Raw genomic sequence first — 15,552 nt, forward strand, 5'->3', positions numbered from 1 at the left:
TTCAAGAACTACTTTTATAGTCAAATCTGTATGCAACTTAGTCAGATATTCTGTTGTTATGATTGCTTGGCTGAGTTGAAAATAAATTGTTTGTGGAAAAACATGGCCACCAGGGTGTGGGACAAATGTTCCTTATCTGGCTTAATAAAACCTTGTTAACACTTATTGGCTATAGTAAAATCTTGTTTACACTCTTAAAGTCACAGTTTAAGAAAAGATTAGCCTTTCCCTTTGGACAAGAACGTATCAACACCTCTCTATGTCCTCGGGCATCACTGTGGTGTTGCTGTCAGGTATCAACGTCTCACGCAATTGTCCACCGTTTTGTGACACATGATCACGCTATTTGTCATCAAAATGTTCAGAGTTAGATGGCAAATATAGTATTTCAAAATAAAATCCTCATTGTTCCGAATCGCTTTCTGGTCACGATATACAATTTCACCGAACTTGATACCAGATGTGGACTTATTACAGTTATAGGCCATACGTCGTGTGTTGACATGTTTCCAGAAATCATTCGTATTCATTTCTGCAGATTCGTCAATTTTCCGGTTCAGTTGCATCATATGCTCACTTGCTGCCTTTCTATGGGCTCGCCGGAAGTCCCTCTTTGCCGCGTTATGGACATATACTCTGTGTTAGGTTTGTTCCTTGGACGTCCAAGCACGTATTCACGTAAACCCAGTACGGCTTTAAATGAGGCTGAAATGGTCTATGACCGATACAAGTTCCTGCTGCCCCTGTCAGTACGTCACATAACATAGTATATGTTGAGTCAATACTTTCTTTACAATCGCACACATGATATTTACATTGACTCATAGAGTTTGTAACATTTCCAACATAGTCACTTATTTGTGCATACGTGGCGTTTTTCCAGGTATACGTTTAAAAGATTCTTCTCTGACGTTGAATTTACCGTCTGACACAGGAAAGTTTACGCTAACTGCGACCGGCTGATGTCTAGATACATTTAGAAAATCATCATCTAAAATTCACAATGCGAAACGAGATCAATAAATGCTCTTGAACATTCTGGTTTAGGTTTCTGTATGTACTGAATGAATATGAACAGTTCTACAGTAGAAGACGACATGATTCTTATTGCATTTTCAAAGCACGCACTTGATGGCATGATGAAAATATGCTATGACTATTCGTGTAAATGGCGCTTTGAATATAATCCATCAAAATATGCAATTATAGTATTCAACGAACAGCGATGCAGTCGACCTGGACGTATTTGAACACTCGAACGTGAAACTATACAGGAAGCAGAACGTACACACATCTTGGACTGAAATGTGACCGTAACATGTCGAGCGGTGCACTGATGTGTGAAACGTCGTCGAAGATGACAGGTTATCTCAATTCTATTCTTGATTGCCATTCTTCATTGCGGATTTAATCCGCAACATTAATCCGAACATTTCTAAATACCATTATGCCGTCATCTTTAATGCAAGAGCATCAAAACCAGCTCCGGTAAGAAAAACTGTAACCTTTCGGAAACTACGAGAGATCAATATTGAAACATTTCACGGAGTGTATATTGATCTAGAGTCCGTGAACATTTAAACAGGATATCACAGAGTCAGAAATACAATTTGAAAATATACATGACCCTGAAACCCTTGTCCAAACGTATGATACTGAACTTTCATCTTTGGTAGACAAACATGCTCCACTAAGAACAAAATCAATAACCCTGCGGCCGACTTGCCCGTGGTACACAGATGAGCTTCATGACGCTAAACATATCAAACGAAATTTGGAAAGAAAATGGCTAAAATCGAGACTCACTATTGATCATGACATTTATAAATACCACTGCGCCAAAATGAACAAAATGTTGAAAAAAAACACGCGTAGATTTTTATTCAGATAAAGTAACATCCTGTGGCCGTGTTCAAAAGAGCATGCACAAAATAAAAAAACACTTACTAGATGGCCCATCTGAATTGCTCTCCCGTCTGGCAAAACATCCGATGAGTTAGCACAAGATTTCAATAAGTTTTTCATAAATAAAGTTGAAAGTATCAGAAAAGATATCTCTGAACATGCCCTATCTCAAGCAAATTCAAAACATAGTAATGATAATAACCCAACAGCAGAAAAATGCAGTATGACACATTTCCGCCCGACAACTGAGGAAAAAGTTGAAAAAAAAATCATTATGCTATCCCTAAATAAATCTTGCGAGCTTGACCCTATTCCAACTTGGCTCCTGAAAGAATGCAAAACTGAACTGCTACCAATACTGACAAAAATCATCAATCTTTCGATGGAAACAGCAAGTGTGCCAAGATCCTTTAAAACATCACGTATTAAAAACATCACGACCTTTATTAAAGCACACCTTAGATAAAGAAACACTACAAAACTATCGCCCGGTTTCGAATCTGCCATATGTTTCAAAATTATTGGAGAAAGTTGTCAGCAAAAGAATAGATGAACATTTGACAGAAAACAATTTTAATTCCGAAAATCAATCTGCATACAGGAAGTTTCACTCAACAGAAACAGCTTTATTAAAAGTTCAAAACGATGTCCTACAATCATTAGATAAGAAAAATGTCACTGTCTTTGTTATGCTGGATCTCTCTGCCGCTTTCGACACCATCGACCACATAACCCTTTTAAGCCGCCTCGAACAACAGTTTGGCTTTGCTGAACAACCACTACAGTGGGTAGCTTCCTACCTATCTGACCGCTTCCAAACGGTGAGCATTGACGGCAAGGTATCAGAACCAGTGCTGCTGACCTTCAGTGTACCCCAGGGATCTGTGTTAGGCCCAAAATTTTGTACTATGTATGATAAACCTGTTGGGGGAAATCTGCAAAAAAACATGGACTCGGGCATCACTTCTACGCCGATGACTCGCAGCTCTACCTTTTCTTTGAACCCACCGATGGAGCAGCCCAAGACGAAACACTAAATCGAGTTGAAAAGTGCCTCCACGATATCATCTCGTAGATGAATACAAATATGCTCAAACTTAACACCGACACAACCGAGGTCATAGTATTTTCAAGTCAAAACAACGCCAAGTACGTAGATAGGTTAACTATTAAAGTAGGGTCTCGACAATTAAACCATCGCAATACGTACGAAATATCGGTGCTTGGTTTGATTGAAGAATGAACATGGAACACCATAGTAATGCTATAAGTAGATCATGTTTCGGTCAGATTAGGCGAATAGGTCACATCAGGCAATATCTTACACCAAATGCCACAAAAATTGGCAATTCACTTGTCACGGCTCGGCTAGACTAATGCAATGCACTGCTGTATGGAACACAAACATCAGCTATCAAGAAACTACAAAATGTTCAAAACACTGCGGCGCGTGTTATCACAAGAACATCCCGCTTTAGTCACATAACACCGATCCTAAAAGAATTACACTGGCTCCCAGTAGAAAAAAGAATCCTATTCAAAATACTTACCAATGCGTTCAAAGCCTTAAATGGACAATCCATGTATATCTGCAAAAACCTACTTGATGTCTGCGAACCAAGGCGAAACTTAAGATCAAAGAACGAAGCGACTTCATTAGTGATTCCAACGAACATTAAATCCGTATCATACGGAGAGCGAAGTTTCATGTACGCAGCCCCCAAACTTTGGAACTCACTTCTATCAAACATTCGAGGTTCTTAAACACTGAATTCATTAAAAAAAGGCACTGAAAACTCACCTCTTCCTCCAATCTTATGCAATTTAAGCAGTGGTTTATTCAATTCATTATATAAAATCTCAATCATCGTGAACTTGAATTAACCCTTTTAAAGGAAGCATAATTATTCCTTTGAGGGTTTGTGGACTCGTGGTAATGGTATCCTGACGTTACCCTTGTCTTAATCAGCATGAACTTGAATTTACCCTTTTAAAGGAAGCATAACTATTTTTACGTAGTTCTTATTGTTTAAGTTTTAGATTTTATTGTTTCATTAATTGATAAATTCTTATAGCTATACACATAGGGTAGTTTTATAGTGTCTTGTTGATATTTCTAATCTATGGTTACTGTGCATGTTTTTAAGTAGTACTTATAGAATAATAGAGTAGTTTTATAGTATAATTGAGTAGCTTTGATTGATTTCTTTTGTAACAGTGTTGCAAAATGTATTCGTATCTGCGATACGTCAAATGTTCTTATGTAAAGCGCCTTTGAACGTGCACTCTTGCGTGAAAAGGGCGCTATATAAATCCGGTATAATAATACTAATAATAATAATAATAATGATAATAATAATAATCCTGCTGAACTTCATCCTATAACACTTAAAAAATATATGTTAATGTGGTCTTGCCCAAGGCTTTATACGGCTCGCCGCTATGGTGCAACTATTCTCATGGTGACATAAATCAACTTGAAGTATCCCATAAAAGATGTTTTAAACAAATTCTTAACTTCGGTAGGAACACAAACACAAACACCGATGTTGCATTGTCATGTTTAGACATTGAATCCGCGGAAGAACTGATTTTGAGAAACTTAAGTTTTTTGGGCAACTGTCCAGTTAGATGTTTGGCCAAGAAAGTGTTCGTACATAGACACGTGTACGATATTGCTTAGGGTGCGTGAATATGCAAGGGCTGATTCCTGACATCTACAGACTTTTACAAAAGTACAGTTTGATTCCTACCCTAGAAACGTATCTGGAAAGTGGTGTATTCCCCGGAAAGATGGCATGGAAACGGACAATCAAAAACAGTGTTAGAATGACAAACAGACAAAAACGCTCAGATAATGCAAATGAAATAACATGTCTTGATGACTCAAAGCTATTTGAAGCTGATAGACCGGTTACCGCCATCGTCATGTTTAAGACTGCACCTTCACTCTCTGTGATTAACCATACGTCAACGAAGATCCTTAATATAACGATGTCGAGGCAATTTGCAAGTAAATGTGCAATCTGTAACAAGTTCATGGACAGTATTGTGAACCATACTCTCTGGTTTTGTGAAAAAAACAGAATTCCAAACGGAATAAGCTTATTGCTGAATTGTACAAAGTGACTGGGCACTGCAAATTTATGCAATTTATGCTATTTCCAGTAATGGCAACGAGTAGACATCTAGTGTGTCTTGCATTAACAGTAACTGAAGATGACCTTTTTAGCAATTTCGTTCTACTCAAACTCATATGTGATTTGTTTTAATTAACTTGATTATGATACATTCACTCAAAATCGACGACTAGAATAGTTTTTCTAATGGCATGACTTTTTGTTTGTATATTTATTCATGATGACATATTTTGTAAATCATGCCACTCTTTCTATGTTAAATACGTTTTGTGATTATTGCATACCTATGTTGTTCGAATCTTCGATATCGGAGTAAATAAATAATATATACCAAAGAGGATCATTGTGAATACGACACTTTTTTCCAAACCATCTCGAAACTTGCTAAGAACAATTTCCTCCATCATTAAACAAAATGAAACTATGCACTGCATAATAACATTGCCTTTACGCCATTACATAATTTTGTTGAGAGTTTACCATATGGTATATGGTTCTTATACCCTGCACTTCCATTTAAAGGTACTTTACAACTTGGCTATCTGAGCTATTTCATAGTGCGTGAAGTCGCACAGTATAAGGAAAACAACAGAAAATTGGTGCTTGTGAGGTCGAAATAGACTTAAAGTAGGCACGTTTATACGGATTACTGTCGACGCTGTGCCGTCGCCAATGGTCGCCTTGTGAACGCAGAGGGATCGCAGTATAAACGTAGTGAATACGCTAAAGAAGTGTTGAAAACGCCTCGAACAGGGAAAGAAAACAGATAGAATGACCCACCCCTCATCGTGCTGGTTGAGATTGGCCTTTTCAAAACGACTATCGGCGTGTTTCAAAAAATGACTTTTTTGTCCTGGAGAGAAACCTATCCTGTGTGACGACGGAGCAACACACGAACTACTTTTACTTAAATAAACAAAAAAAAACTCAATTAAGTTCGGTTGTTCGCTCGATTTGAAAACTTGGCAAATAATATAGAGAAGCCTAACCAATCGCTATGTTTGTTTTTTGAGTTGATGTACACGTAGATCTTTCTTTTCATATGTTAAAATACAACAGATCTACACATTCAGGAACCTAGCTTTAGTGAGCGACTGGGAACTTATGGTTGATCTGAAGCACACGAGAGAAAGAAGGCCAAATACTATTACCAGCCGCTAAATTATCTATGAAATTTCAAACCACCCAGACCTGAGCGCCATCTCGGAAGTAGCATTGGCTTATTTATTAATGCGTCTCAAAAAAAGAGATGGCGCGCGTGATTTACGGCCGTGACTTCATGGCATAAATGGAATGGAAAGGAGACGGGCTTTAGCAGGCAAGCTGAATCAGAAGAGACTGATGCATGGACATTATTCATTGTTTATAGGTATTCTGATACATCAAACGCGATCGATCATTTTGTTATTTGTTCAACAGTTTGTTTTATCGGTTGACTTATTAGTGGAACGAATTAATACAAGTGTGCATAATTTAAATACTTGTATTTAATGGCAAAACGAGTATCCTACTTAACTAATATATTTGCACATATTTTATAGCTCTAAACACTTGTTTGAGCGTACAATTTAAACCTAGAATTATGTCCGTAGATGCCTCAGTACTAGCACTCAACTATTGTCTTAATTAATGTCATAATGAAGCCTTAAACCCAAGTGAAGAAATTCACATACTGATAAATATATTGGCTACATTACATGAGCAGCAAATGTTTTGTATAACGCTAAAAAGGGCGATACATTCGGTTAGGACGAATTTAAAAGTAAGCAATATAAGGATGTGCGCACTTCCATATACATTGTATTGTTTACTATTCTTGTAAAGTTTCATCACTTTTGCTGCAAAGCGTGTTTTATTTAAGCGCCACTCAAGTAAAGGTTTTGCCTAAAATGGCCATAATTACGGTTATGTGAACAAGAAAATGAGTCAATATGTGTGCCGTAACTCGGAGAAGTGTTCCAATCCACTCATAAGTAATGAACCAATATGTGTGCCGTAACTCGGAGAAGTGTTCCAATCCACTCATAAGTAATGTATTCAAGACAAAACGCATAACGATAACTGTTATTATACATTTATTTTGTTAATTTTGAACTTTTTTTAACAATTAAATAACACACAATAAACCGCCGGACAGTTGGGACCCTAATACGAGAGGGCTCGTAACTCAGACAGACAGAGCTACCCCTAGGCCAACACTTTCCTCCTTTTTGCATATCGCAATATTAATACTAAATAATCAGACAGTAATTGTATATCATGTGTTAACGAACTCATGACATTCTTCATCTCGTGACATATGTGGGTGGTAATGTATTTAATATTACAGGTGACCACAATATTCACAAAAACACATGTTGTTGTTGTGTTGTTGTTGTTCTTTACAAAAAAGTCATAACTCATAATTCAATGTGTGTATCGACAGTCATTGCACATACTTAAGTTGAACGAAAATTTTTTTTCAAAAATATGCTTAATTTTGCTTCTCGTTTTAGCTTTTTTTCCATCAATAAATCATGTGATTTCGTCAAATATGGAAGTACGGAAGATAACCTGATGATTTATTTATGCATATCTTTATATATGATCTTTATATTCGCTAAAAAGGCGTATAACTTATAAAAATCAACCCAAAACATGGATGTACGCAACTGCTAGTTATGATGTTTTGAAAAAGTTTCGCCATATCAGCAGCTATTATTTTAGTTACGCGCGACCCGACTTAAATGATGGCCAAGCGACCCATTAGGTAAAAGATACACATATCATTGTATGGAGATAGGCAATCATGTGTGCTCGTTAATGTGTTAATGACGTTTGTTTCCTCCAATAGCAATACTTTTTGAGTAACGCGAAAACGAGAATCCGAGGGACAGAAGAACAAACAAGTGCAAAATTATTAACCCCCATCTCCTCTGAAAACTGAGGCATTCAACTTTTAAAACTAAGCGCATTAAGAACGTTTATTTTACTTTTTTATTCATCAAAAATAATTAATGTTCAGTTATTGGCGGTGGCATAGAGGTGACATGCACCATTTTTTAAATTGCACTCATCTTTTTTCTATCTCCTGGCCTCGACTTAGTAACTCGAGGCCACGACTTGCATATAGAAAAAAGAGGGGTGCATTAAACAAAAAAGAGAGCTAATTTTAGCTATCTCGAGATTCCGACTTAGCAAACTCGTCACGAGTTAGTCAGCCAATCAAATTGTTATACATGGTAATTCAAGGTGATCTTTTATACAAAGGGAAGTAACCATCACAGTAAAGGCCCGCTTTGGCCAGCTGTATAATATGCGTAGTGAATATTTGCACATGTTACGCAAAATTTGATTGGCTGACTAACTCGTGGCCTCGAGATAGCTAAAATATTCTCTCCTCTTTTGTTTAATGAACCCTTCTTTTATTTACTGCACCGCTCTTTTTTAAAATTGCACTCCTCTTTTATTTAATTTTGCACTCCTCTTTTTTGTATTTCGTGGCCTCGACAAAGTAACTCGAGGGCACGATATAGATAACTCGTGGTCACGAGATAGTAAGTCGTGGCCACGAGATAGAAAAAAAGAGGAGTGCAATTTTAAATCAGAGGAGTGAATGTCACCTCTATGTTAATCTAGTTAATATCGTTTTCCGTTAATTTGTTTAGAGGGTCAAATTTTCATAACTTTGTTTGTTATATTTTTTTAAGTTTACAAACATACCTTACATTTCTGAAAGATGGTTCTGTACGGCACGCAATAAGCACATATGAGTAAAGTTTAGAGTTACACGTATATTACGAAAAGTAAATTCCCCGGTACTATAGTCTATTAAATGCAGTAAAGGGACCACAGGGGTATACGTACTTAAACTTCTAAGATCAACAACCACAACCATGCCCCATCAATTTTTCACGACTGACAGTTCTAAACATAAACGCACACAGATAATCATGTAAAATTGCGTACATAAACAATTAAGACACGCAAAATTATATCATTTTTGAAAAGTATTTTCATCTGCATAAATGACGCGTTTTTAAACAGTCACGGTACGCACCACCTTAATGTTTTAAATCACTACGCGTTCTTTTCAATCCAAGACTGACATTTGCTATCAATATCTGGAAGCGATGTCTCCAGCGACTTTAAAACGTCAGAGAACGTTTTTGGTGGGAGTAATTTAAACGGATCTTCGTTGAACTTGATTCGGGGCCTTTTTGGCCGTTCTGACCTTGATCTCTGATCTTTGGCAGTCTTGGAAAGCGAACTGTGTTCCAAACGGGGAGTTGTTAACGGACTGAAAACCTGCGGACTTTTTGTGTTCTTCCGGTGTAACTCAGAATAGTTCATGGAAAACTGAATGATTCGTAATTCTTTTGGATTTTCCGTTAATGTGAAGGAAGAAGTTGACGTCGCAGGGATTTCTTCCTCGCTCGAACCGAGCGGTGTCCTTGGTGACTTCCGGTTCGGATGCAAAATCTTGTCAATGCGTTCTAACATCATGAACGTCTTCTCGCGTTCAATATTTTCAATGTCGAAGACTTCCGGTTTGTAGGATCTGTGATATTTCTCGATTTCAGGCAACGGATCCAGAGGACGAATGACGCGAATCGTGCCGTTTCTTGACCGGAAGTTTGTTACGGTACGCTGGTGACGTTCGCGCACTGAATCCGCAACTCGACTCATGGGCATTGACCTCTTGGGCGTAGGTTTCATGACGAGTTTTCGGGAGTCGCGGAACTGAAACGGTAGTTCCCTTGGTCGCATGTCCTCAGGTGTTAGCATCGTCTGCTCATCCAGGGGGTTCCGGGTGGTTCCCCATGGATTGTAGTTCCGTTCTTCGTCGTCGGAGATGGGAGCCAGCGGCGATTCGTAATCGGCGTGGCGGTGGCGAACAATTCTAGAAATGTGGGACGGAAGGCTCATCGATGTTCCCGTGTAGCCGGTATATCCGGTCACGGTACTGTCAGCTCCTGACATGCTCTGCCGTGGCGTTGACGTCATATTGAACGTTTGACTTCGACGTGAGCTCGATTCCGGTTCGCTTAAGACGGACGTCGATATCGTCGGTAATACAGATAGCTTCCGCGGAACTGGCGGAAACTGGGGTATATTTGTTTTCCATTGCGCCTCCGCGATGTGGTCGAGCTTTTTATAGTACTCCGCCCCACGTTTCACGTCGGACAGACGCTTATTCCGCGTCCCTTCGTTGTGAAAGAACGGCGGGGAAACATGTCCCGGCGGACTCTCGGCCAACATGGCGTCGTCAGGTGCTATTGCGTCACACGGGTAGCGTCATTGGGCACACAGAGGCGCTTTTGATATCAGTGTGGGAACTGAAGCAAAACATGTCGCTCAAATAAATAAGATGAAATGATTGACAGGTCAACCTGATATACTATAAAGTGTATACTTATGTTGGAATACTTGTATGTACATGTACTTATATGCAAAATATTGTTCATCCATATTTTATCGAAGGTTTAACAGAAGTATCAGTACATATTGTACGTGTACACATAGAATTGTTATATGTATCTCGTATAGCATTTTATGTGTATTAAATCATCCGTTAAGGTCACCGTGGCGTAACAGAACGGTGTCCGCCTTGCGACCGGGAGGTTACGGATTCGATCCCCAAACGAGCATGAACTCGAGAGGATTTCAATAAGCCAGAGGCTTTTGATGAAATCGAGCTAAAATGAATAGGTTGAAACTAAAATGAAATAAATTATCGGTACACATGTCCATGCATATATCGCATTGCCATTTGCTTGCAGTAACCCTTTCACAATGCATACCTACCGAAATAAATGGAACGCCTATATAATACTTCTGTTTGTGTTATGTTTTGCACACATATCTCAATAGTGCAAACTAACTGCAATGTCGGTGCATTACATATAAACATATAGTAATAAGGATTGTTCATAATTATGCCGCGTCGTCCACGCAAGGTTTCGTGGTCTCGTTATCGGACAGGGTAGCTCCTTACCCACTCTGGATCAGAAGACGATTTATTACATATTTCGGCCTATCTAACGGAGGATTCCGGAGAAAGTCGATGCCTCACGATTGCTCTTGACCAGATGCAACATTTGTCACATATGACATAATATCATTTTAGCATGACGCGGGTCAATAAATAAATGTATGAAAACTGTTTTAGCTCATTTTGGTGCCTCCTAATATAATTGAATCAGTTATTTCTCACATTCGATCGAGAAATAAAAACAACTACAGATTTGTTCTGAAATTTGGCAGAAGTATTGAAAACTTATTCAAAAGATGCGAAGTGGCAAACTGATAGAATCTCTAGGGATATATAACAATAGTATGTGCATTGTGTCTGCCAGTTGTGATGATATACTATGACACATTCATAGTATCCGGCACGATATCTTCGATAAAATAGCACTCTTGGGTAATTAAATAACAATTACTAATAATCAAACGCCTTAAAAAAATAGTTTCCAATTATTCATTAAGCATATTGGAGAACAAAGTCGATGAAATGGATCAAATTACATGCTCACTGCGCCAATATTAATATTAAAATGCATAAATAGTGGCGTGTAACATATACGTTAGCCTATGCTAAAACCGAAATTACTTGTACTTAAACGTTATCCATTATTGTACGCACGTAAACTGACATATGAGTTTGTATGTATTAGTACTTATAATGACGAAACGTTCTTTATCAAAGCAATTTACTAATTTTTAAAAGTCGATTGCTAAAGTTTTTTAATATTTTTCCGTGTATGAAAGAAAGCAAACCGGATAAAAACAGTTACAGGAAAGACTAAGACTTTGTTTAATTATTACGTTTTGATATATTAAAATAAAACCGAATACGTATAGATGACCTAGAATGATGTTCAAATGTTATGAAATAAGAAAATTGTGTATTAGTTACAGTCTACAATACATGTTTGAATTGAAATAATACTGCAATATTTATGGTTTAATCCGTTATTCATACGCAAAGCTTTAATAAATCGACGTTTGACAATTAAATCACAGTTCAACATAGGAATAATAACAATGAAGTACCACATTTGACACGAAAAGAAAGGCTTTATCATTTATGGTTGTCTTTTAATTATAAAAAAACGTTTTTGACACGATATTGTTTCCCGTTGCTATGAAATATACATATGATTTATTTCCTTATTGGATTATATTATAACGTGAAATGGAATGTTACATAATCTTTCATAAACTGAATGTTTTCATTTTTATTGTTTGCTTTCTCTTGGCTTATAGGGAAATAGCTATGAATTCAAACTGGCAATGGACTGTTTCATATCATATGCCATATGTTTCGAAAATCAATACAAGTGAGTCTTGTTCTGAGAAAAAATGGGCAAAATGCATGCGCGTAAAGTGTCGTCCCAGATTAGCCTGTGCAGTCCGCACAGGCTAATCAGGGACGACACTTTCCGCTTAAACTAGATTTTCGATAAAAAAGGACTTCCTTTAAACGAAATATACAATTTGAGCAGAATTTCAACTTTCAAAGAGATAGATTATGGGTTGTTTGATATATAAAATTTGAAAATCAATAAGGGTAGTTCAAGCTGGCATCAATATACTGACGAAATATTATATGAAATATCCGGATGATGTTTCATACCGTAATATTGAAATGTTTTATTAATAGTGTTCTAGTATACGTATGTACAAGCTAGTCATTTATAACATTTGAGTCAAGACAGCGCGCGTTTTTGTACCAAATTAGTATTGTATGGTAATAACCCGCGTCTTGCGAAAAAGGGTCGTATGCCCTATGCGGACTTTTATGCTCCACACTAGCCTGCGCATAGTCCGCTAATCACAAAACCTAGCTTGCATGACTTTATAACGGACATGGTAGCTTTTGGCAATACTGCGCAAGGAGGAGGAGGAGGAGGAGGAGGAGGAGGAGGAGGAGGAGGAGGAGGATAACGACGACGACAACGACACTTATGATTATACAGTAACACTAGAATTTTAAGAAATAAGAACGCATTGTACAGATGTTGGATTCCTCGAGGATTAAACAGAGTGTATTTGTATAATCGATTGAGTACCGTTTTTATAAAATTAAAATAAAAGGCTTAATTTTTATCTTCGTATTGCTTTAACCGGCAACGAAATGATGAAAGTGCTATTTACGTTTTAAATCTCTTTCACAAAAGAAAGGATTCACAGATGCTTAAGAATTTTCAATTTAATGTTGAACATTCATAAACGGGATTTACTGTATCATATCTGCCCAAGTTGGAATTCATTGACCGCAATGATAGACACGCGCTACTATCGATTAATCTAAATGTTGGATTTTCGTCAATACCCAAATCAAATATGCAAATACAAGTGAGTTCTAAACTACTGCTTTTGTTTTGTTAAATTGAGGTGCAATTACATCGTCCATTAAACATAAATGTAAGACATTGACATCCCTTTAATATTAGGATGATGATTACGGCGACGATGACCTTGTTGCGTATATTTGAAGCTATATGTATTTTAGTATAGGTATTTAGTTGAAGCCATCAAAAGAACACAAAAAAACATAGTTGTAACGTTCTTGTGTATATTTTACATTAAATATTCGTCGAAAAAATGACGTCATTTCACAGTACATTTATTTGATGCTTTCCGGTGGTTTAAAGAGAAATATCAGTGAATTAAAACTGATATTTCACTGTTTTAAACAGTGAAACTATCGATATTTTTCACTGGTATTTTTCCCTGTTTAAAACAGTGAAATATCAGTTTTAATTCACTGATATTTCTCTTTAAACCACCGGAAAGCATAAAATAAAATTAAATATTTCTTATATACACTACACAATCAAATATTTCTTAAACAAATGACACGTGGTTCAGTTCTGAAATAGGATTGTTGTTTCACTAATACATCATTTGGGCCGTGCTCTGTGAATAGGGGTTAAATATATGTGCTTAAAGTGTCGTCCCAGATTAGCCAGTGCAGTGAGCACAGGCTTAGCAGGGATGACCATTTCCGCTTTAATGATACTTTTCGTTTTAAGAAAGTATTTTCTTCGCAAAAATCAAGTTTAGGCGGAAAGTGTCGTCCCTGATTAGCCGTTTGCCTTTTTCTTGACAAAACAGTTTGTTAAATGCCATGCAGTAAATTTGAATCATTTTTACGTATAATATATGCACAAATATAAAAATATATAATATATACACCATGATATACTCTATCTGAGTTAAAATATCTTCGCTAATTTATCCATCCAAAATACGCATGCTAAGAGCTGATAGTTTTTATTATATTTGCATTAAAAGCTCACCTTTCAATAAAACCATTTTTCACATGAATTAATCTCCAATACCGAATTTATTCTAAATGTTAATTGGAAATACAAATTCAAGAATATCACTCACCGATACATTCAACCCCAAGCGGCCTGTGAACACGAAATTCCAATAGATGTCGAAGTGGATATACCTAAACCTAGATACTTATCAAATTGTTAAATAATGATATCAATATGCTGATGTTTCATTTGAATACAAGTTACCAGTTGTTTAGCTGCGTTTGTTGACTTATTGGAACAACAGGGGTCAATTTTGACAAATGATTAAGGCTAACAGAGTGAATAGTTGTTATAGATTGCGTTATTGTGTTTATAATGATAATACGTGGATATAAGAAGGATTGATTTTAGCGCCTAAAGTATGCAGAAGCTTCGTACGAGCGATGATATGAAATAGTGGCACCTGCACTCTGCACAGGCTAATCAGGGACGACACTTTGTAATGAAATGTTTCGTTTTAAGGAAGTCTCTTCTTAATGAAAATCTAGTCCAGACGAAAAGTTTCGAATGCGGCTTCACGTGCTTATATGGGATGACACTTTACGCACATGCATTAAGCCCAGTTTTCACATAGCAAGTTTTTTAATTTTGTATGCATACTTTTTGAATGTACGTGTTTTTTTGTGTCAATCTCTGCCCGTTTGATTTATTTCGATGCGTATGTGGTACGTACTAGTGTGTGTGAGTTTGTGCGTGTAGGGCGTGTAGTTGTTTCGCGTGTATGCGCGTGTGATCTAAGTACGTCGATCATGCATGTGTGTATTTGATGCTTGCAGGGCTTACGTAGATGCTTTTGAGATGGGCGTATTTTTAAAGTCTAGATGCATGTGCGACGGTGGTGTATTTTATTATATAGTATTCGCGTATGATCCATGCATGTTCCATAATGCGTGCGTGGTAATGTCTATGGGTGTGCGAGTATGGTGTAAGCACACATTAATCACACTAAAACGCAAAACTTGATACCGCGGTAAGTAATTTCACAAAACGGGAAATATATCAACGTTCAAAAGCGATTATTTGATATCATAGGTATATGAAACGCTCCAACAATTCGGAACGATGTGCAGGTAAGGTTTCATCAAGCTGCACGTGTATATGAAATATGCGAATATAATTGGTTTTATGTCTTATGTTATTATATTTTTTTATGAGAATCCAATCAAAAACAAACTGCATATTTGTTCTGA

At 37.1% G+C, this 15,552-nt stretch overlaps 1 protein-coding gene across 1 annotated transcript; it reads right to left on the reverse strand.

The window, feature by feature from the left end:
* Positions 1–8,822: 8,822 nt before the first annotated feature.
* On the reverse strand, positions 8,823–14,545 carry LOC127832171 (uncharacterized). Its single transcript, XM_052357470.1, has 2 exons — positions 14,430–14,545; positions 8,823–10,363 (listed from the first exon to the last, which is right to left on the reverse strand). The coding sequence occupies exon 2, from the start codon at positions 10,284–10,286 to the stop codon at positions 9,105–9,107; it is 1,182 nt and encodes a 393-aa protein (XP_052213430.1). The 5' UTR covers positions 10,287–10,363; positions 14,430–14,545; the 3' UTR covers positions 8,823–9,104.
* Between the last annotated feature and the right edge of the window lie 1,007 nt (positions 14,546–15,552).

Source organism: Dreissena polymorpha, chromosome 5 (genome assembly GCF_020536995.1).
Source record: "Dreissena polymorpha isolate Duluth1 chromosome 5, UMN_Dpol_1.0, whole genome shotgun sequence".
NCBI classification, from domain to species: Eukaryota; Metazoa; Mollusca; class Bivalvia; order Myida; family Dreissenidae; genus Dreissena; species Dreissena polymorpha.

Coding starts and splice junctions, on each gene's coding strand:
- LOC127832171 (XM_052357470.1), bottom strand. CDS start 10,286: ATGTTGGCCGAGAGTCCGCCGGGACATGTTTCCCCGCCGTTCTTTCAC.